The sequence below is a fragment of the Drosophila simulans genome, chromosome 2L, assembly GCF_016746395.2.
Source record: "Drosophila simulans strain w501 chromosome 2L, Prin_Dsim_3.1, whole genome shotgun sequence".
NCBI classification, from domain to species: domain Eukaryota; kingdom Metazoa; phylum Arthropoda; class Insecta; order Diptera; family Drosophilidae; genus Drosophila; species Drosophila simulans.
In genome coordinates, this window is record NC_052520.2 from 9,079,148 (window position 1) to 9,103,328 (window position 24,181).

Sequence of the window (24,181 nt, forward strand, 5' to 3'; positions counted from 1 at the left end):
GAGTCGTGCCAAAAGTAGCCAAAAGATTCACTCTGCTTCAGTCGATGCGCACATTCACTTCCTCGTCGTGTGTATTTAAATTGCTCATCAGCGAGAGGCGGCAAAATAAAAAAATACAAAATTCTAATTTACATAAACAATTAAAGGCAGCGAAGCGAGCGAAAATAACAAGACCCGAAATAACAAGAGAAAATTGAAATGCAAACAAAAAAGATTATTGCACTTGAATGCCGCAGAGAGCGAGACCCATCCTGGATAATAGTGTATTTATAGAGCGCGCCGATCGTTAATTGTTTAACGCGACAATTATGAACTTATTACTCATACGCACTGGTGAACGCCTGACCTTAGCCAGACCGGGTGTTGACGGACCGCCAGAACGAGTGCTCAATCGCCCACACTCGATCGCGATCATAATAAACACAAAACAGCTCTAGTGACAAATAAGTCGCTGGCACACTTGACTGTCTGCGGGCCCAACTCGATTTTGTTTTATAAAACTCGTTTTTGTTGCTCAGATCCGATAAGCCGTGTCAGGTTGTGAGTGCATATATATATTCTCAAGCTGACTTGGAATTTTTGAACAAATTTATAACATAATTAGAAAATGCAGGTGGATTGAATAGAAGTTTCATTTTAGATTCCAACGAAATATTCTGGCAGCTCAGATTTTTAATCCCCCGATTATAAGTGCTCCAAGCATTTCTTTAACTAATCTGTGTGGTCTTTAATCTTTGTGTAATAGGATTTATAATTCTAATGGGGCTTCAAATAAGCCTAATCTTTAATTTTTACCAAATACACTACAAAATGTGTTTTTCTCTTTCCAGGTGAGTTGCAACAAACAAACCAATTGGCTGAATTTCAAACAAGACGTAAGCAATAACATTACTTTTTCCTGCCAATTCTCTGCCAACTCCCGTCCAGTTTTCTTTTCAACTACCAATTTAAGCCATGAATAGGTGCCACTAACTTCTCAAATGTGGGCAGCTTATTGCCAGGGCCAAAAGAACACTACAATGTGGGGGTAAAAGTAAAGAAAAGATGTGAAAAAATTCGCTGGATTGCAGTTTTCTTGGTTACTGCCAGGCGTGTCATGCTGTGACCGGCGAAAGAAATACCAAAAGACTGCGAAAAATACCAGAGCTGTCGCTCGCATGTGTTGCACTCGCTACGTGTTCATGTTAAATGTCATAATCAGGCATGGCAAACAACTACAGCTCGCACCGAGTTTATCTAGATACAAAGTTGACTTGGAGCAGCATGTGAAATGTTTTTTTAGGGGGCGGTCCCATGCTAGGCGTGACCTTACATAGTTGCGGCTAATAGATACACATAAGATACAGAAACATGTGAAGCCAGTTCAGTTCCTCCGCCGAGAGTTGGCCATCAATTGCAGTCCCCCCAGCATCTCGCACATCACCTCTGAGCGCTTTTGAAGTTGTCGGAATAAAAAGGAAACCTCATGATTTTCATCGAGCCCGCATGACGCCATAGTCCCCAAGAGGGAGATGGGGATACCACAAGAGTGGGATGGAGGGCTTGCAAAAATATGCATAGAATTTTAAAAATAAAACAGCCAACGAATTTTGCGGTCTGAAATATTGCGAGGTAGGAATACCCTTGGAATTTGGATTGAAGAGTTAGCATGGCCGTTCTTGCATTTAAACAGGCATGATAAAATATAATATTAAGTTCCCTAACATATAATATTTGTAATGGGTAAATTATTGTGCCGTATACTTTTTTCCAGCGCTAATTCATTTCAGAACAAACACCACATGTGTTGCAACTTCGAGGCACCCTGATCGTTTCCCTTTCCCCTCAGGATCAAAGAAAAAATACCATTTAGGCTGGCAGCCAATGGGCCAACACTTCCTGGGCCAAGTTCAAGGGCTGCTCTTGCTTCTCCTTCGCCTTCCTGTTCTCGTTTTCCCGCTGCACACATGGCACACCAAATTCTCAACACTTTTTGCGTTAGCATTTATATCATTTAATTTTTTTTTCTTGTTTTTGGCAGACCTAGAGTCGCCGGGCCAGGGACACATCTAAAATGATGCTGAAGATGATGGTGATGATGAATTTCTGAGAAGCCACCAGAAAACAACTGAATTTCTCGTTCTGGTTTCTGCTCTTTTATTCTTTTCATTTCTTAGTGTTGCGCGGCAGGATCTCGTCTTTTTTTTGTGTTTTTGGCCGTGTGAACATGGCTCGTTTTGAGGTTCTTCTTGGGCATAAAATGGGTTTTTCGGGCAGCCACCCCACTGAGAAACGGGCAGGCGCAATTTTCCATTTCCCGTTGGCAAATGCATTTCAAAAGAGCTAGGCAATTGGAATTGAAACGCAGCTTGCCATTCTGAGTGACTGACAGTCAGGCACCGAGAAAAATATAGAATGTACAATGCGGCTAGACCGGAGGGAGTCTGCTGAAGGTCGATAGGGTGAATTGGTTGAGGAGATTGTTAGTTATGGCTGCTGAGAGCTTAGTGGAAAAGTGCACAAGTAGTCAAACAAAAGTCACAAAATTTGAGTTTAATCGCAGGCACATAGGAACACTGACTATCGTTTAATATCTAATAATTGCAACATTTAAATTTATTTTGTAGGTCACTGAAAAATGTTTTTCATATTTGATTTCCTAAGACCTAAATAACACCCAACGCGAATTCTTGAGAAACTTGGCCATAAATATCTTTGATGTGGCAAGACAGATAGAAACTAATTTCTCATTTTTTATTCACTTACCACGCCCATTGCCACATTGGCAGCCAGTTGCGTTTGATTTTTTTTTCATTCCACCCAAAAAGCCAGAAAAATCTCAGCTTTGTGGTCATGAAGGTCGCCTTATTAACACATAAACCATAAAAGCCAAAAACCGTAGGCACATGTTTGGCCAAAACAAGAACGGCAATACAGCGCCGAAAATCTTCATGGCTTGCCTGCTTAGAATTGCCCACATGTGTGTCACGTCACGGCAGACGACAGTGCGCCGCAACATATACTTAGATACAAAGATACCCACAAACTCAGATGCTCGGGTATTCAGATACTTTTTGCATGTGCTCACGAGCATGTGTAGAACACACACAGCCAGACCCCTTGAACTGGGCTTGTTTTCGCCATATGTGATGGGGAAAAAATCAAATAAAATAAATGTTTAGGCGGACTCTGTCATGAAAATCTTTGCTCAACAGAATTTTGAATAGTCGTCAATGGAAGTTGGTACGTTTCGGTTCGAGCTGATCTTAGCCAAAGTATTGTGCAGTGTTGAGTGTCAGTGAAACTCCATCGAAATTCGAATAAAAACTAACCAATAACGAGTTATACTAACTGTTGAAAAGATTTCTTAATGAAATTTTCAATCAACAGAAAACGAAATTTATTTAAAGTTCAATTTACCTCAGCGCGAAATGATTTTTTCAACGGATTCGCATTGGGTAAGCAACTTTCAACTTTAGTTGACTTTCAATTAAAACGAAGCAGTTATTTGAACATCGAACATTTTAATTTTGGCCCTGCTTTTCCAATTGTTTCAACATGACTTGTTGGCAAATTGAATTTCATTTTCAACTACGGATTATATTTGACTTTTGCTCAACATTCAACGAAAAAAAGCGCACCATTGTTTTTCTTCAGTTTTTATTTTGTTGCCTTTTGATGTTAACTCATCCAACCAAAGTCATAAATACTTGCTGTGCTCTCAACTGGCAAAAGAGAAAAAAATATTTATTAAATAAAAAAGCAACTCCTGGCCCACCTTTTCATATGCCATTTGATGCCATTTTCCTTTTTCTTTATCGGGTTGCCGGGCCTAACTTCCCTCACATTTCCAGCTGTTGCACAAATTTTCACTTTGTGTGTTCTTTTCACTGAACCCGCCAACGCTGAAAGTAGTTTGTGTCTGTGGATGCGTGTGCATAATTAAATTAAAAAAGTTTTTTATTATTAAAGTCATTGACTCGCGGACTGCCTTTTAAAGCGGTAATTGTTTTAAAGAGCCGCCTTTGATAATGCCACTTTTTATGGCACTTTTAGTTTAAAGATATGGATTTGGTATTTTAAGAATTAGCTTAAAAGTTGACCAATAACGATGGGTGAATTGTGAATTACTCAATATACATATGCTGTTGGCGATGACACACATTTGGGCTTGTTGAGCGGAAATCAAAAGTCGTAGTGAAGACTTAACAATTTATACTTGTCTGAAGAGGCTGCATTGTCTGTGTTGGCGTATTGGTGTACAAAAAAATGAAACAGGGTGTGAATCCATCAAAATGATGATGTGTGGCAGAGATTTTCAGTCCTCATACTCGTCCAGTGCAACCTCAATTAAAAGCCCCCATAAATGGGGCGACGGGCAGACCAAGCCTGGTCAGGTAATTATATAAGCCCAGTTGAGTGCAATCAAAAAGAAATACCAGAAATATATATATTTTTTCACCACTGTCTGCCTGAATTGGCGGCAACAAACAGTGAAGCCCGCATAAATAATCAAAGTTGTTGTGGGGGAAATGAAATTTCTGCAATTGCAAAAGTTTTCACACACGAAAAAATGACATGAATTGCAACGAAAATGAGGGCATTAAGACACTGAAGTCATATGGGTTATATAATCACATCAGAGTTGCACAAAGACATCTTTTTGAATTATTTCAAAAAAAAAAAGTAACTTTTTTGCTTGGCTCACTCGACATTTAAACTTTTGTTCTCAGCTTAAGTTGATTTCTTTGTCTCGTGGGGCAGAGTAAAATAAACACCTATGATTGCTAATTAAAAATACATTTATTTATTTAAATGAGTGTTTAAAGAACGATAAGAAATGATAATTCATCTTTAAAAGTACATAAATACAAAACAAATAGGTAGCTGAGCAGGAAGATAATACCTGAATCAAAGGCAAATATAGGTAGGTCTCAGTGATGATAAAGAACTTCTTTGTGCTTAGCCAAAGTTGGATTTATCCAGTTATTCAGTTTACATTTCCGCTAATTGACAATTTTAGTTAAAAACTTTTAAGTTCTTACTTCGACTGCCACCCTATGCCATTGATTTGACACAGAATTGTATTTATTTTGGTACCATAAAACTTAAAAAGAAACTATTGTCTCTTAATTTTCGCCCACAGCAGTGGAAAAAAAAATGCTACAAAATTGGGGCCCCAATTGCGAAAAGGCAAAAGCAAACTCATTTTCCTCATTAACTGCAATGGCTGAAGCACGTTTCGTCCTTTCTCTTTCCCGCAGCATCAGTCGCTCTCTTTCCTTGGCATTCCGAGCGCACAATAGTTTTTAATGCGCCAAATTAAGTTTCAGCCGAGTTTTTTAGACCCTGCCTCCCTTCGCTGGGAATTATCCGCACAAACTCTTTCATTTTCCTCCGTTTTCCGCCATTTCAGCCAGCTTTCCTCTTGACCATATTGAGCTTGAAGTTGGCTTTTGTCTGCTCGTAGCTCGTGACTAACATTAATTTGACCAGAACTGGCTAAGAACTTCATTCCGTTTATAGGATAGATGGCTCGTAGCTGATAAAACAAGAAAAGTATCTTCAATTTCAGCGGCCAGAAGATTTATTGCCTCGTTTCGGGTATTTGCCAGATTTCGGCAGAAATTGTTTCTGCTACTTTGTAGCTACCCAATTCAGTCCGTCGCTCTTCATCTCAATTATAATTCGATTTTGGAATCCCGCTTTTGTCAATTCGCAAATAAAACGAACCGTTAGCATTTTGATAGATTTTCTCATTTATGTTTTTTTTTTTTGTTTGTTTCGACAGTGGCTTTTGCCTTTTGCCATTGGCATTTGAGCATCTCATTTTGAATCAATTCGTTTCAGATTCAGATAGCTTTGGTTTTATGACTTAAAAATGTTTGACATTTTTCGTTGGAGACGCAGCAGATAATTTGCCAAAGGGGTCTGTGAATAAAGTTCAAATTGAGTCATTAAAGCGAATATTTGAATATTTGCGAGCATCGAATGATGGACGATTTGTCTTTAATTTATTCTTCTTCGGTTAAAAAAGTACTATTCTAAAAAATGTATCTGTATACAGATAACCATATCCATCGATTGCGGATGGTAACAGCTAATTTAATCTTCAGCCGCAAAAAAACACATTCAGATACAGATACAAGATAATTACGGCAAATAAACCAGGACACGTCGGCCAACATTTGTTAATGTAAAATATTGTAACACTATGGTTGATAATAAATTGCCTTAATGCTCATAAAGCCAAAACAACAAACCGCACGGCAACAAACAGAATTTATGGCAGAGTAATGGTACAAGTCGAGAATGGGGATGCATAGGAAGGCGGTAGGCGGTGGGCGTGGCAGAGGGGCCAAAGGGCGTTTGGGGTTGAAATGCTGGGCGCAAGTGGCAGCGTTTTTAAAGCAACATTAATCATGAGCTCACGAGAGTGCCTCGCTTTCTCCCTGCCGCTTTCTCCGCTCCTCGTCTAGTGTGTGTGTGTGTGGGAAATTGGCTTTTCCATGCCGGGCTTTTTAATAATTTATAAAAGAATTTACGAGCAAAACAGCTGAGGCATAGAAGTGCGTTAACTACATGCACACAAAAATTCCCATAATTAAATTTGAAGAATGCACAATCAGCAACAATTTCCCGCTTCTCTTTCTCTGCAGCAATCCTTGCTGGCAGGACGCATTCCGGTGGCCTCCATGACAGGACCCATTAAACGCGGACTGCTCTGGCAGCAAAGGGATCGGCTCTTCTCTCGCTGGAAGGAGCGGTAAGTACACTGAAAGAAAATGCATTATTCTTAAAAACTTAATTACACCAAACATGTAGATCTATCTTATCTGCGAAATGTTAGATACTTCTTTAAACTAACATATGCTATGAATAATATATCATGCAACCTCTTAATTGTGATATATTAAAGTGATTAGCTGCTGATTAGAAACATATAATTTTTATCCATAGGAACTGTGTCCCAATCTTGTCCAATAATTTTCTATATTTTCATAAAATGCCATTTAAATTTGATGCCCAGTTTCTTCTGTGGTCGAGTGGGGATGCATAAATGTTAAGCGCTTTTAAATTTACCTCCACCGCAATCTGCATTGGCTGAAGGACCAGACATGAACGCACCCCCACTGCCCCGGAAAATATGCAAAAATATTTCACAACCAAGGGTTGTTAATTGCGAAAAAGGGCATAATTGACAGTGGCTGCATGCTGGCCCGTCCTTTTTCCAGATAATGCTAATAGGGGGAAAATGGGGCTTCGAAATCCAGGGGGTAGAGCATTCGACAGCTCTTTTGTTTTTGTTTCCCCCAAGCTGCATTTAATTGAAATTTAATTATGTTGCAATGCAATTCGGTGTTTTTGTTTCACTTTCGGCTTTTGCCCTTTCGAACCGATAATTACGTTTATCGCTTATCATTTAACGGCGCCATTTTAATTGACACTTAATGACCAACTAAGCCCGGTATTTCATTGGTCAACATTCGATTTGCTGTTTTGCATCAAGCTTAATACGATTTATTAAACAGCTCTGAAAATACATGCCACAACAAGCTTAGCAGCATGTTTTAAATAGCTCTGAATTATCATCACACAGTTGGTTATTTTTCATGTTCCTAATCGATTAATGGAAAATAATAGTGTAGACCTAAATTTCTATTTATATATATTTTTTAATCCGAATCATCTTCATTTTGTAGTATTCAGTTTACAAAAAGACTCCACTTATTGCATATCTTTGGCTTAGATCTCGGCATTCACCATTAAGTTGCATGCCTCCGACATTTAACAAGCTAAGCTAATAACAGAAGCGCTTATTATCCACGGCAAACAATCTTTCCCTCTTCTAAAAAGCCACCCACTGAAGAAAACCGAGAAACCCGCAAGCCATTTAACTCTTCCGCGGAATTGAACACCAATTTTCTTGGCTCAATTTACTTGACCACGGTAATAAGCCTAACAAAATGAGAACTTCCACCTAGGAAGTGAGCTATTAGGCGATCCGAAAATCAAACTAAAAACCGTTTATAATTTCTGTTCAGCTTGAGAACTTTTTGGCTTGTACGCTTCATACATAATAAACAAATGTGAAATTTATGTGCATCAAGAAAATGGCTGGCCACATTAATAAAGTCGATTTTCATTGCTGCAAAATAAAAAAAATAATACTATTATCGTTTGAGGAAGTCGTAAAGCTTGAAGTACTTAAAATCCGAGCAACGGCTTTGATTTTTTGGCGCATGATTTATGATTTATTAATAACATATCGAAATGCCATCATCGTTGGGGAAGGGCTCAAACATTTTATTGCCCGGCTTTTTGATGCCGGTTTTTGATTTGGAGTATCTGACCTTTAACTGAAGACTGTCGGCAGATATGCATGAATTTAAAGGTCACTCCACCAATTGTGAACGGATTCGTACTGACTAAAGCCAATCTCCTCTTGCAGATACTTTGTGCTCACTCGTGACTACTTGCACTGCTTCAAAAGAGCCTCGGGATCGGCCAATGAACGTGCCTCGGATATGGGACAGTTTATCTTCAAGGTAAGTGGATGCAAACTTTAAGATAATCTATAAAAAAAAAGTAGCATGCAAAAGCTTGACAAAGGGAGAGTTCCTTAAAAGTTTCGAGTCCGCGCTTATATCCCCTTTTCAAAACGCCTCTACTCCACCAAAGTGTCAAGCGAACTTTTATATTTACTGCGCATTGTGTTAAATTCTATTGCAGCCGGAAAGAGATTTATGCCCAGCATTATGAACAACCCATGAATAACCTGTTCGTGGTTAAGAGGGGGCTATTTTTTATAGAGTGGGGCCAGGACACACCCATATGCCTTAGAAATGAAGTCTTTTTCGGTTGACAATGCCCGACACATGAAGTCACGTTTTGCAATTGACTTCTCAGCCAGATAGATGAAAGATACCCGTCCATGTAGGGGACTCAATTGATAGGTAATCTTCAGTGGAAATCCGTATAAACTATGCCAATTGTCTGGGTATTATTCCTCTTTTTTAGTCAAACAAATCCTGATCGAAGGGGGAATAAAAACGAGCGTACAAACTTCAACTAAGCTCAACTAATTAGCTAAAACTTGCATCCACTGCATGTTAATTTGCCCAACCCCTCGCCCCGCCCGCCTTCTTGGGGCGCCACCTTTTCGAGTGCCCCCCGTTTCACTCACTTCGCACAACTTTTGCGATGAAAACAAGGCAAATAAGAGAAATACTAAAGGCAAACGGGCAAATATTGCACAGAGGCAACAACAAAACACAAACAGGAACAACTGCAATAGCAACAACAACTGTGAAAAGCACAAAAACAGGAAAATGCTAATCGCGAAAAGTCGATGTGTAAACACTCTAAAATAGAAATCATTGTGGTTTCTGTGAAATGTTTTGAAAAATCTTAAAAAAAACAGATCAAAACAAAATATTTCCAGTTCAAAAGCAAAAAATCTATAAGATATTTCTCGGAATTAATCATTTGAAAATGAGTTCATCGTGTAATATATTGTTATTATTAAATAACTTCAAAAATATTTAATTTTTTGCAAAACATTTAAATCTAAATTTTTAACTTCATTATTCGAAGATTCATTAATTAGTATCATATATATTTATTTATTTATATATACTTAACTTTTAACCTTTTAGAAATAGCAAGTGTTTAAGTGAGAGTATTAGATACACGATTGCCGTGAAATTGTTCATTACCTCAGCTACCGATGTGTTTTGTTGTTGCTGATGACATTATTGTTGTTGCTGCTTAAACAAATAAGGAAAATGCACATAAAACTGCAGCAAAACAACAATGGCAACGCCACTGCAAAGAGATCATGGGAAAATTACTTTAGCGCTTTTTCCCCCTCCTGAATTTAATTTTATTTTGTTTTAAATTTGTCTCGTTTTTTTTTTTATTGTTTGCTGGCACTTTTCTGCTAAAATCTCTCTCTTAAAAGCAGTGTCAATACACAACCAGCAGCAGGTTGTTGTTGTTTACAGTTTAATTTAAAATTAAAATACATTTTTTTTTCTCGCAAATAAAACAAAGTGAAAAACGCTCCGTTGCTGTGCGGGCAATTTTCCAAAGTAAATAAGCAAGAGTGGCAAGGGAAATGGGAAAAGCAGGCACGGGGGAAAATAATGACATAGGTGGAACTAAATGGTGAAAAATCCCGCACCATGCGGGAGATTAACTTATTTAATGTGAGGGAAAACATTTATAAACGAATTACGCGAAGAATTCGTTTGACTAGATACATATTACATAATACGATTTACAAAATTGGATGTTTCTTTTGAAAATTCCATACCATTTTCCGGAAATTTCAAATGAAATAAACACCGAACTGACCTTCAAGTTAAAGACCTTAATATTATAAATTCAACCATTTTTGGTCAGCGAAACCACATCAAAGACACCCACCCACCCACACTCGTGTGTAGCCAAGACGCGAACCTGGGATGTCAGCCGTGAACGAATCATTGAACAAAAAGGTGTGAAAGAGAGGCGAACGGCGCGGGTGTGAAAGAGACGAAAAATATCTGAAAATGTTTGACTCATTAATGAGGGAAGGCGGCATCTCATTTTATCGCTTCTTTGTGCTTTTCGCTTGTTCATTGATGTTTTACTGACACTACAATGATTCAATATTGCCTCGTCAAAGTAATCACCTTAATCAATTAGGCGAAAAGAGAAGCAACTGGGCTGAAAGACAGATGGTTTCAGACTAATTATTTAATTTGATTTTAACGCAATTTTCAGACTGTTTCAACCAGGCAGAAACTACGTTTACAAATATAAAAAACCACATATGCTTATAAAAAAGAACTAGATCTTAAATCCCTTAAACACTGAATAAATAATAAAAGGAACACATAGCTGGTTTTTGTTCTAAAATGTTCAATTAAAAGCTCTAAAATTCCTATCATCAATCAGAGATTCCAATTTGCATATAGAGGACACTAAACGTGGCAAAAGTGATGAAACTGAATTTGTCTGATTGTCTGACATCTGTGTACCTGGGGGAAATCAATCGGGCATAATTACAGGTGATGAAAGTGCAGGTGGGAGCTTGGGAAAATTGGTGGTATGGTTTTGGGGCTGGTGCCTCGATTCACCTGCCTGCGGGTGGATAAAGTTTTCCGCCTCAGAATCTGCAGTTTTGCACTCCGACAGTGATTGAAAGCTATATTGATTTTTGTCCTTGGGTGGGCGGAATGTGGATAATACAAAAAGGGGGCGGTGGCTGTGCCTGTCGGGAAATGCAATTTCCGCCTGTTCAACGTTAATGAGCATTATTAATTGGGTTGCACTGCAGAGATTGGATATCGATGCTGAAGTATTTAATTATGTTCAAAATGTGAGCACGCATAATTAAAAGTAGATGAAAGAAAGAAGGACAGAAATTCAAATTAATATTGAGAAGTTACAGTTCTGATAGGAAAAGATGAAGTTATACTGATGTTTTTAAAAATGTAAAGACACGCGCAAAAGTTGAATTTTACTTTCCCAAATTGCAATGCCAAAATTTGAACCAATGACCAGTTAAGCTTCTGTTAGTTTTGACAGTTCATGCTGTTAAACATGTCAAAATATAAAACGACATCAACAACAATGGGATTTGTTCATAAAACCCATAAATAACAATAATAAATAATAACAGGCGAGCCAACAAGCCGATCAATATCGACCTTGAGCACATTATTTGTGAACCAAAGGTAAAACGGAAATTTGGAAAATATTTAGCCATCGATTGTGGGTTGGCACACATTATGAAATAGTGAGGTCAGAGATTGGGCAGGGAAATAGAGGTCAAAGTGACTATATTTATACAAAATAAGCGCAAACGAAAACGGTGAAATTTGTAATAGTATTTGTTGTAATGTAAATTGTGTCATATTGAATTCATCTATATGATGTAAAAGCTTATATCTATATATCTTACTAAAAATCTACTATTAAATTTGATTTTATCTGGGTCATAAATATTTAAATTTGATATATTTCTTGCATGTCACCACCCACCACAGAGCACTTATGTGTACAACTCCCAAATGAGTTCTGATTTCGATCTTTGATCTCAGCACGAGCAGGCTCACTAAATCATCCATCAAACGAATGGAAGCTTTATGCAATTCTCCATCTGCTGCCGCCACTATTTATCATAAAAAACGATCCGAATACTTTAAGAACTTAATTATGTTGGCCATTAGAAGAAGAGAGATGGAACCAATGAGGGAAATGAATAAAGAAAGAAGGAGGCGAACTTACAGGGGCCGCATAACTTGGCTAATTGCCACACGCGGTGGCTACCAGTGACTCTCGGCCCAGCTTCTTGATTTTGCCCCTCTTTCTGGGCCTGCTGACATATTTGCCTAATGGCCTCGCATAGTTCTTGGCCATAAGCGAGCGACAGCACGATGAATCGGTCGCTGGCAGAGTTAAAGTTTTCCTCATAAACAAGAGCATCAGGCTAAAAAAAAAAAAAATTAAGTTCAATAAAAAGTTTAGCATGCTGAAAAGTTTGCGGTCCCTATAGGAAAAGCAGCAGATGTAGAGGTTGGTGGGGGACGAAGAGTAGAGACCTTCTGGCCTAATGACTTTTAACCGAGTTGCAAAATGCAAAAGGAAACGGGCCACGTACTAGAGTAAAAGGCTCTCGCTTAATTGGTGCATTATTTAGATAAAGTTGTAGGGTCCTAAGTTAGTGCTCGGCTTTTTTAAGCAGTCATTAATTTTACTTATTTCGGGAACTTTTATTCCAAAGAGACACATAGACACTTCAAATGATTTTTGTTATATTAACAGTCTTTTACATAAATCGTTCTATCGAAAACATCGAAATAACATTGATTGTTCTACAGTATTTCTTTGTACTGATTGGGATCTAAACATAAATCATACTTCAGAGTAATTAGTTATATTCAAACTCATACTTAACTTAACCATATAGACATGAAACTTAGCATTAAAAATGCAGACCCCTTTCCCAACCAACAATTGTGAACCATTCTCCCAGCGCCCCACTGAGTGTGACCCGGGCAAATCTTTTGTTGTTTTACATTCGGCGGAAAAACGTTTACATAACCTTTAACTTGATTGTTTAATGATTTGCATTGTCTTCTGCGGTTTCGCTTCAGGTCAAGCTGGTGGACGTGGAGAAGGTGGAGTGGCTGAATCGGCGCTCCTACAGCGCCATTGGACTGCTACTGGGTCGCGAGGGTCGTGTTCTCCTCCGCTGCGATGATGGCCTCGAGGATTGGTTCGAGCTGCTGGAGGTGAGTGGCCATGAAATGGATAAATAGTGGAACCAACTTGGCTCAGAACTAGACAAGAATTTTCATTAGTTGAAAAATGGATCCACATAAACTTTAAATAAATCTATATAACTAAACATTCGCTTTCCTTTATAGGAATGTACAATGACCTCCAAGGAGCGCAGACGAGCCCTGAAGATTGCCCAAGGACCCAGATCCCGAGCCTCCTTGGCTGCTCCCGTTTCGCATGCTTCGCTGCAGTTCCAGCACTTTGGACTGGGAGGCACTTACTCGAGTGCCCTGGACGACTGGCTGATGACGAATGGAACCGGTGGCCTGGCCCGCCACAAGATTGGAGCTGGCAGTCTGAACGGCTATGGCGGGGCCAATCCCTTCCTGTTCTCCGATTCGGTGCCGGATCTGAGTGCTCTTAACAACGAAAACCACAATCACCACCTGAGCGGCATCAGCACGAACCACTCGACGCCGCAAAAGATCCCGCACCACAGCAATGCGAATCTCAGTCGATACTCCAATGGATATGTGTCGGCCCAGAACAGTTTCACCCAGGCCGGAGCACTCTACGGATCGCCCAGGAGGATCTTCATCAACAGCAGCTTCGGTTCCAACCAGGTGGTGGATGAGGAGACCGAGGAGACGGAAGTTCAGCTGCGGAGGCCCAGACTGTTCCGGGGAGTTAGCGCTACTCCGGATAATGGCAACGAACTGGACCGCGATTGGCTGTATCGGAAGCCAAGGGCGCCCACTGATATGAGGCACTCAGGTGGGTTTTAGTCCATAAACCTTTACAACCTTTGCTTTGAATGAACATGATATTAATATTGGCTTATTTATTATTATTTAGTTCAACCAATGTTACCCACTGGCGGCGGCAGCAACATCGGGCTGGCCAAAACCGAACTGGACTGTTCGGCCCATGATAGTGGCCTGGACACGCCCCCATCGACGCACCGCCCCTCGAGCTACCGGGAGGCGAGCAGGGACAGCACGGAGACCAATGGCAGTTCGTCGAGGGGAACCCTGCTGAACAACTCATCGCCAGGTGGCAGTTTTCGAGCCAAGAAGCTGAGCACCCAAGTAAGCAATCTCAATCAGCTGAATTCCCTGAACGGATCGAGATACTCGGTGCAGGATCAGCGCATCCTGAAGATGCGCAACAACGAGGAGGATCGCTGTGCCTCCATCAAGATGGCCAATCGGCTCAATCAGAATCAGGAGCCGGCCACCTACGATCCCAACCAGAATCGTTACTATAAGAACGGAAATGCCACGCCCCCCACTTCACTGACGCCCCAGCATACGCCGCAGCACAAGCTGATGATGATGCACCATGGCAATGGGAACGGCAACATGGGCACCCTGAATGGCAACACCAACGGATCGGATCGCATGAACGGATCGGCCATTTTCCGAGAGCGCTACCAACATCCCGCCCTGGCCGCCATCATCAACGAAGCCCAGGGCCTTAAGTTTCGAGGTAGGTTTGAGGATTTGTACGGTTTTGCTTGCATTACTCATCGTTCATCTGGCATGGTTATGGGATGGCTTTAGGATCATATTTGGACTGGTTTCGGAAAACTTAATACCTGGAATGCTCATTAACTAGTTAAGATAGTTTTGTACCATTTTTAGTTTTAATGCATTTCATTATTTCTTATATTTTTATTTTTTACTTTTATTTTTATTATATGTTTTCCAATTTAAGGAGTTCCATTCTTAATCATGTTTAGAATTGTGTAAGCTTATTATTTAAACCCATCTTAAAGGAGATGATTAGGATTTTTGTATAAAGCCATTGTTTATTTTTTTTAAATAAATCATCCTCACTCCATTTTATCATTTGTTATCAAAGACAAACCTTCTTATAATGTAAACTTTTTACTTTTGCATGTTATCAATATAAAGAAGAATCAGAAAATATGTGGTAAACTTACCCAAAGCCCCAAATTGTGCATGTTACACAAAGTGTCCAGCCGACTGGCCCCATAGTGCATGAGAAGATCGGGAAGTTGAATGGACCAAAAGATATAGATAAAGCGATCCTTTCCCCAACTTGTAGAGCGGGCCTACTCGGACAGTCAGCAGCGTCGCCTCAACAACAACAATGGACCGACCCCCCAACCAGCCTCGCCCCTCGCCCAGCGCCGGAATAATGGTGGACTCGGATCCGGAGTCGGATCGGGGGCTATATATGGCACGCCCACGCGTGTATAGCGCCTAAAGGTCTAAACATAATCCAAATCGATGGAGAATTGATTGCTCCCCCACTAGTTTAATAATGATATAATGATTAATAATGATAAATTAGTCGACTTGATACAAAGTTTGGAAATTATTTGCATAGAAAATACTTCAACGAAGGTAGAGAATAGTAACTAAATCTTAACTATGTAGTAGTACTCGTAGTGTGTGTGCTCCAATGTCCAGCTTTATGTAAATGTTTAAATAAAATATACATTAGTAAAAAGCATCTTAATAAAAGATAAAATAAAATTGGATACTATTATTGGGAAGGATGGGTTTAACTATGAAGATATGCATTAGAAAACCATAAATAATAATTTGTGTCTAGAAATGATAATAAATCATTAGTGCATTATTATTGGGAATAGCAGAAAAACAACTGTTGATTAAAAATTAATTCATTTCGGAAAGATGCATAACGATGCTGAGCTTTGACCTAATTTGGACGTGGTCCGCAGATGCAGAGATCGAGCTTCTTGGGATTTGACAAAAAGCTTTCAGGATGTGCCGCAGGACTTCTTTCGATAAAGCTCGCTTTCGGAGAACTTTTCGGAAATGTCTTATAAAAGATGCAACACTAAAAAGCTCCACAGCGCAAAAGCTTCAGCCGAAAGAGAGGACGAGCTGCAACCCCTTTAAGGATAATTCCGGGAGACCCCCTTGTGCGGGCAATGGAATGGGCTTTTCGGAGTCAACAATAAAATTTTCAGTCAGCTTTGAGACGCAGCAGCCACAGCAGCAGCAGCAGCAGCCGCTGCAGGATTTAGCGGTCGGTTCAACCAGGAACAGCAGGAGTAGAGAATTTTCGCGTCAGGATGCGAAGTCGCACGGAACTGGTGACCACCACTTTCGAGGAGAGCGACGAGGATGACTTCAGTCCGGACGATTCTGACTCCGAGGAGGACTGGCGACCCACCAAGAAACGTCCGTCCAAGCCATCTGGCTCCGATGGCGGCAGGAAGCGGAAATCGGCGGCAGCCACTGCCTCGAAGGCCAAGCGCCGGATGGCCAAGGTGAGCGACGAGGAGTCCGACGAAGAGGATGACCTAGAAACCGATCCCAGCGACGACGACTTTGACTTCCCGTCGGCCAGCACTTCGAAGCGACCACAGAGTCTGCCGCCCAAGAAGCAATTTGTTAAGTTAAGCCAACTGGATTTGCTGGTAAAAAAGTCTGATCTTATGGAAAACGACTGGCTGAAGAACAATCGCTTGTGTCTGTGGCGCAAGGATGAACAGACGAATCTGCTCCAGAAGTATCTGCGGGTCAAGTCGGCTGCCGAGGAGGAGGAGCTGCTCTTCACCTCCAGTTCTGTAGTGAGTGGGATTATTTGTATGACAATGGTGGTCACAACTATGAGGTCTCAATGTATACTTAAGCAAAACTGCATATTGATTATGTCAATTCAAGTTATTTGCATCAATGTGATAATTTCAGTATACCTCCTGTGACAACCGTTTTATAAAGAATAATCAATAAGAATTCTATTAATATACTTAACTTTGCAGTATTCCAGTTGGGATGATCAGCAGACGAGCGACTTCATAGAGGTCAAAGTCAACTGCTTGGATCCCAACAACAGACGCATTAAACTGCACGATCTGGAGGCGGTTAAGAAAATCTCCGTGGAACTACAATCAGAGCGAAATAAGAAAGCGACATCGGACAGAGAAGACACTTCGGAGGCGGAGGAGGATAAGCCAAATGAAGCTGATTCTTAAAAAAACTACTAATTATACACGGAACTAACATTTTCATTAGTATTTACAACTAGTTGGCCAAGTTAGCGTTAAACAACAAATTTCCTTACAACAGCTATGTGAAAACCACTTTAAATTTAATTTAGAAAATTAAAGAAACTAAGAAAAAAGAAAATCAAAAGGAAAAACATTTGAGAATATCAAATTAAAACTTTGGCGTTTCAATTTAAATACATTTATATTCAACAGTTCGGTAAATCTCCTCAAAGTTTACTTCGCTTTATGCAAACATGCAAACATATAAGCGAAATGCACTTTGCAAAGTTGTTTGTTGTTTGTTGTTTATAGAAAGAGTCTAAAAAATATTCGCTTGGGGACGGTTATCGACGCCGTTCGCCTTTGACGGTTTTGCGTTTCTCCTTCTTTTCCTCGCGCAATTGCTTTTGCTTTTCCCGATCCTCCTTGTCCTTTTGCTTTTTGGCCGCACTATCCATTCGCGCCTGCTCCCGCTTCTCCTTGGCAAGCGCCTGGACATCCGATTTGTTGGTGTTCCTGGTGAGGGTCCCACTGTCATCCTCGCTCTCCTCCTCGGAATCCTCGTCGTCCTCGTTGGCAACGACAGTCTGCAAAAAGACAGGTATTAGATACTAGATACTCCTACTTTAAAGCTAGTAATAGATATCTGGACACAATGTGGACTGGTAACCAGAATGGATAGCAACCTGGGAGTATTGAGCTAGGATCTGCTGCTTGATGCGACGCTCCTCCTCGGTGTATTCACGCTCCTTGTTAACGGCGGGTTGTAGCTTCTGTTGCTCCAGCAACTTGGCCAACTGGGCATTCACATCGATGTCCAGACCCTTTTTGGGCGGATCATCGGCGCTGGGATGGCTCTGTAGCCACTTTTGGAGTATGGTGGCCACCAGTTCGTCAATATTGGCGGACTGCAAAGATCACGGACCTTGATTTATGTAGTTAGTGCTATTATTAAGCAAAACTTACACCTGTTTCGCTGAGGATTCCCTCGAGAGCTTCGGTTTTTTCATCTGTAGTTTCGTCGCCCTCCAAAATTCCAACGATATACGAGCCGAAAACGTTCTCGTCGGTGTTCAGTTTGCGCAGCTGCTCGTTGAGCCAGCTCTGGAACTCATCAGTGGCGCTCATGGTTGCTGGCTAATTGGTTTAAATATCATGTGTGGAGGGTTTTTACTTGTGGAATAAACGGGCAGTGACAAATCAGCCGCAAAAGGCAACAAAAAATTTTGTGGAGCATGTGGCGCAGTGTTGGTGAGCGTTGACAGAGGAACAGCTGCTGTTGTAGCACTGCCAACTGACTGGAAAAAGAAAGTTTAACAGAAAATACAATTATCTTACTAAAATAAAATATTTGTTAATATATTAAGCTTAAAGTATTTGGTAAATTTACAAGCTTATTAATTGGTATTCCTATTTTATAGTTTTTATTCACATTCATATTTTCAAAACTTGTTGCTGGCAACACTGCCACCTGAACACTACTGTTAGCCAACTGTTAACTGCCAGCGAACAGCTGTTGCCGCAGTGCTGGTAAATACCCGCACACCTTTTAGTTGTTTGCCGATTAAAAAATCTTTACGCTTTTTGTTTGAAAACGAAATATTAACTGCTGTGCTATTGAAACTCTGTCAGAATAATAAGATATGCTATTTGGCCTGCCATCTCTTATTGTTATACAACAACAAGTCTTGTGACGACGCAGCTAAGTGCGTCAAATGCAGCAATTAAACTTATAAACAAATTGTGTTTGTTTCTTGTGACTGGAATACTTGTACGGTTTTGTGCGTAAATGTGTGCTCGTGTGTGTTTGTGTTAACTATGTGTTTGTGTGTGTTGGTGATTTTCTGATAACTCACATCGCAGCAAACAGCGAAAGCAAAAGCAACAATAACAAATTGCAGCAACAACGTCACACGTCTGCGACACCTGCGTCGCTGTCGCCAAAGTTGTGTTGTTATTGTTACACTCGCTGCTGTCGTCGCCATCGGCTTTTGTTTATTTGTTGTTGCGTCGCGTCGTAAAGAAGGAAAAGCGCACACACACACACACAATCGCGCGTGTGCCGTTGGCAACAAGTGGAATATATACAAACGAATTTCATACGGGATTTATGTATGTTTGTGCGTGATTTACAAGTCGTCGAGAAATCCCTTCCATAATTTAATCTGAGGTTAGTGATATCCATTGGAAAATACATATGTACATATGTAAATATATATGTATGCCAGTTGTGGCAGGTCTGCGATTTCAATATTTGATTGATTGTCAAAATAAGACTTGCTAATTGATAACGATATAACAAAATAAGAATATATTTCTTCGAAAAATTTTTTAAAAAAATTGTTATTACCCTAGTATTAAAATACTGTATAATTTGTGTTAAGCATAATGCTAATGCTCTTTATAATTTTTTTTTTTTAAATAAATCTGAAAAAATTATTCATAAAAAACGACATGAGCTTAATTACAAAAACAAATAAGTTAAATAAAATTAACAATATACAAACATAGGTCATAGGTTTCACACAAAGAAATATTTTGAGATACCTTTATGTTTGCGCACTTTTGAAGTGCTCCTCCTGCAACATTGAGTTGCTCCTGCCACATTCTTGGCATCCTGCCGCCCACAAGGACCTCCGCCCTCTTTGCTCCTTCGCTTATCGACTTGCGGCCGCAACCCGAGAGTTGTGTTGACTGTTTTTTTAATGAGCCAGGTTTGTTTATGGGCTTGTAAATGTGAGTGTTTTACACTTTCCAATCCGTGTGCATATTCATGCGAGCTCCTCGGCGAACGCCTCTGTGTTTGTGTATGCATAATAAAGGCCATTAAAATTAAGTAATTGACGCAGGCAGCGAGCAGACGACACCAGTTAATGGGCCAAAGGGGGGGAGGGGTTTGGTCTTGACTGATTTAGCGGCAGCGGAAAGGTGAAAACCGGAAAATGAAAAGCACGGCAAAACGAAGAATGTTTCGGCCTGAAATGTATATAAAACATCAGCTTTTCTTCATCTATCTCGCTCTGTTCTGCAAGATTCGCGCTCTCTTTCGCCAACTGCAGAATTCGTCATTAAATTGGAGACCCATTTGAGTTTGAGCGAGCTCATAAAATTCACACGTTTCATTGCTTACGATTTTGCAATAAAGCACAGTGGGATAAAGGTTGACCATAAATATAACAAAAAAAAAAAAAAAAATAAAATGTTTAAGCCACTTTTATAATGTTGTTATGGGCTGTTATAACATTCAAAAATACTCATTACTGTTATGCTTTTGAATTCATTGTTATTTCATTTTCAGCCCACTGTGCGCATTCTTCATCTGGTGGTTCCTTGTGTTTTTACGGCTCTTTTCAACTGCCAGTTGGTAGTGGTGGACACGCCCTCGCCCATAAGAATTTCTTGTTCGCTGGTTTATGGCAGATTTGCTCGATGGCTCTGCTTTGGGCCGCTGCAGTGGGCCAAAGTCTTGGCCCTAATTGTGGGAATGAATTAAATTGATTTCCATATCATAAACCCAGGCTTGCGGCCGAGCGGCAATCAAATGGAAAACGCAACAAGTCAAAGGCAGAAACAAAACAATTTGGCAGGGAATTTATATGCACTTCACATCTTCACATAGCGAAATCAATTCAACAACGGGTGGGTGGGCTTTTCGAGGATGCCACGGGGCGCTTATCCTGCAAAGTGCTTTCCATTCTTGTGGCTCGTGGAATTTTCCAGGACCACCCACAGTGAAAGCGAGAGCTAATTCCGTATGGAGTGGTAATGGGTGGTGCTTTGTGGGGTGTGTGGCTGTGATCTCTATAATACCATTGCTTATTTAGTTGCCGCTGGTTCCGTGTTGTGTGACTGAAAACATATGCGTGCTTTTTGTTTTTCGAATTTAGTATTTGCTACATGCGCTTTAAATTAAGGTGAGCTATGGAAAAATGTGAAAAATTTATCTGATTATGGGATTTTTAATAAGAAAAAAGAGAAATGTATTGATGGAAAGTACTACAAATTGAAGATTTTTTCATATTTACAATTATTTAAGTGTTGAAAAGGACATATTAACCAGGCTCTATCTGTGTTGCTAACACCTATTTAAAATTAAGTTGTTCTCATTTTGCTGTAATTTCTTAAAACAATAAATTAAATAAAAACCATTAAGTTTATATCCTTATTTCACGGGAATTCATTAAAATATCTTTCCAAACTATAGAGCTGTGATAAAGGCCTCCTGTTATCTTAAGGAATCTATCTGTTACATTCCATTTGATTTTCGTGTCCTGAAGGGTTCGGCTCTTCCAGTTGGGATGCTAAGTAGCTCCCTGGGTTTCCGAACCCAGCCCATTCGCCCCGGAGGACATCGCCTGGCACTCAGTAATGTGATTGGAAAGGCTTCGTCGGCTGGGGCTGCCAGTTGGATACCATGGCGGTTGGGGGGGGGATCACCATGGGCGGTTGATGGATTCCATTCACTGTGCCCTCTCGTATCCACTTAACTATTTCGATGGATTGGGGCACGTCGTTGTTGTTGCTACTGCTGCTGCCGCTGCCGCTGACATTTTCATTTTGCTACAGTAGGGCTACTGTTTTTCCCGCTGTCGCTTTTCCTTGTGCTGTATCATTGCCATGTCGTTGACAAATTGTCTAGATGGGTGGAAGTGTGGGTTCGATCCCTGGGATCCTGGCAACTAACCGAGAGTGGGAGACGGAGATGCAGAATGGAGCCCTTAAATGTGTGTCAATAAATGTGTGTTAAAAATACCGTTAGGCAGTAGGGTCATGGTGATATATAAGGTTGCGAGCAAGCGAGACTCCTGTTGCGACCAACAATCCCAGGCGGTGGCCACCGCCTGCTCCTCGCATTCGCTTGTTCCGCGTCCAGATGCTGGCAAACAATTTTCAATTAAGCGCACAATCACGATAAATAAATCTCATTGTGCAAAAAGCCAGTTTCATCTACACGAGCTTAGCTTAACGTGGCTTTTCTCCCGATGTACAGCAATTTTCTGCGGTTTTTCATGCCACTGCCAGGGCGATTTTCCGTGGGCGGTGGGAGGCGTGCTGCCTGCAATAAAACTCCACCCAGGTAGCGACTTCATTGCAATCTTCACAAGCTTTTCCTCCAGCGATGCTAACACGCTTTTGCTTCTAGCTGATGGCTAATGCTCTGCCACACAAGCGGGTTGGTCGGTTTTAGCCAAGTGAGTTGGATGGTTGGTAACCCATGAATCAAACAATTAATTACTGGCTTATGGTGTGAACTCGCATAAATTAATTCAACATTTGCACAAGAGGTGAATGCAATTAAATGAAATCAAACTGAATAATTGTATTATATGGATAGGTAATATTAAAAATTAAATATGCATTTAAGTACAATTTTGAAAGACACTTTCACACAGTCAAAGAAATAGATATTTATTATATTTAAATATCCAAAACAGCAATAATAAATCATTAATACATGTTTTGTTATTATTTTGAGTTATTTGTCATAAGTGCATTTGTAATTCGCATTGTTTTAGCCACTTCCCCTGCTTGTTTACGTTTCATTTCCTAGCCATAAATTCTGCGGTTAAAATGGCAAGTATTGAGAGAAATTGAGAGAAGCGTAGCGTTAGTGAGCAATATGTTTTTATAATGCTTGCATCTCAATTTATGGGCTAGCCCACAAATATTCATCTAACCGATTGCTGCGTGTGGTCCAAATTGACAAAATACAAGCGCACATATAATGCTATAAAAGAGCGGTATAAATAAAATAAGAAAATGCAAGCGCAAATTCAATCAAGCGAAATTTAACAAGATTTCCGTGAAGCGTCTGCCATTTCCCCGCATCCCCCGCCCCTCACCCGTCTAATGGATAGAAGCTGCTCATCCCCGGCCACAAATTAAGCAAAAGTTTATACACCCCCTCCGAATTTCGGATCCTCATAGCTGCCCTATCAAAATATAAAGGCAGCCGTGAGCCAAACTTGATTTCGCTGCAGGAACATATCTTATAAAGTAAATAATAAATCAGCGACGAGACGATATATATATGAAAATGAAAGAAGTGTACATAATGCTGGGATTCGCACACATGCTTTTCGGGGATTGAGATGCTGCAAAGAGAGGCTCCTATAACCTACCCATAGAAGATTTAGTGGCTTCGTCTTCTGGCTCTCGTTGCTTAGGTAGCTCAAAAGGAAGTAAACAGGATTTGAGCTTTACCAGGAATCTTTTCTTTCTTATTTTCGTGTTTTTTTGATATATATATAAATTTTTTGTATTTTGTGTCGTGTTGCCTGTGTTTGTTGTGTCTTTAACCTCTCGGACATTAGGTACCAAATAGTTTGATATTTGGGGGTCTTCTGCTCCCTTTCGGTTAGGATGGGTCTTAGCTTTGCCTTCGCTGGTATTTACTTAAGGAAATTCGATATATTTAAATATGTATATTATTTTATGGGGTCTTTTCTGCTGCTGTTGGCGCTACTCGCCCGGGGGTTCTCTTAATAAATTCTGTGAATTTTAATAAATGATAAGACTCGTGTAATTTGAAGACATTGTACATAATTTCTGTCATTTTTTCCCCCACTGTTTATGTGCTTATGTGTGAGAAAATTTTAGAAGATTGGTTTGGATATTTATGCGAACGCTAATGTATATTATTTTGGTTTGTATACAAGAGACAGTCACTTGATGCCCTCGTTTCGGAGAATTTATTAGCACTAAAATCGGTTTGTAAAGGGGGTTTTTTATAAGCGGAAACCCTTAACTTTATTTATTCGGCTAAAAAACATGATAGAAATAAAGTTATTATTATTTGTTGTAGCTAGCATAAGTGATTTCCTTCAAGCCAACTTAAATTTAAGCTCCTTTTCCTGCTTTTATTTTGCCCTGTTAATCCATTTTGAATTTATAATCACATTTTATAGATACGAGAGAAAAAAACGCAATTTCCAT

At 40.1% G+C, this 24,181-nt stretch overlaps 3 protein-coding genes across 12 annotated transcripts in view; 2 read left to right on the forward strand and 1 right to left on the reverse strand.

Annotated features, from left to right (window-relative positions):
* The window catches only part of LOC6739228, a 37,801-nt gene extending 22,043 nt beyond the window's left edge, over positions 1-15,758 (forward strand). For 2 of the 10 annotated variants that reach the window (XM_016169043.2, XM_039295216.1), the window contains 7 exons: positions 831-875; positions 6,639-6,745; positions 8,432-8,528; positions 13,128-13,265; positions 13,401-14,028; positions 14,110-14,742; positions 15,325-15,758. In XM_016169043.2, coding sequence (XP_016024285.1) covers positions 831-875; positions 6,639-6,745; positions 8,432-8,528; positions 13,128-13,265; positions 13,401-14,028; positions 14,110-14,742; positions 15,325-15,479 — 1,803 coding nt within the window. In that variant the 3' untranslated portion in view covers positions 15,480-15,758. Of the gene's footprint in view, positions 1-830; positions 876-3,395; positions 3,438-6,638; positions 6,746-8,431; positions 8,529-13,127; positions 13,266-13,400; positions 14,029-14,109; positions 14,743-14,816; positions 14,864-15,170 lie in introns of those variants that run through there. The other 8 variants (XM_016169039.2, XM_016169042.2, XM_016169044.3 and 5 more) reach the window with 7 other exon arrangements.
* Positions 15,759-16,204: 446 nt separating this feature from the next.
* LOC6731607 lies at positions 16,205-17,420 on the forward strand. Its single transcript, XM_002078712.4, has 2 exons — positions 16,205-16,825; positions 17,018-17,420. The coding sequence occupies exons 1-2, from the start codon at positions 16,325-16,327 to the stop codon at positions 17,228-17,230; spliced, it is 714 nt and encodes a 237-aa protein (XP_002078748.2). The 5' UTR covers positions 16,205-16,324; the 3' UTR covers positions 17,231-17,420.
* On the reverse strand, positions 17,396-18,527 carry LOC6731608 (coiled-coil domain-containing protein 43). The gene is made up of 3 exons (XM_002078713.4): positions 18,212-18,527; positions 17,932-18,153; positions 17,396-17,832 (listed from the first exon to the last, which is right to left on the reverse strand). Exons 1-3 carry the CDS (start codon positions 18,371-18,373, stop codon positions 17,590-17,592), a joined length of 627 nt encoding a protein of 208 aa, XP_002078749.1. The 5' UTR covers positions 18,374-18,527; the 3' UTR covers positions 17,396-17,589.
* Between the last annotated feature and the right edge of the window lie 5,654 nt (positions 18,528-24,181).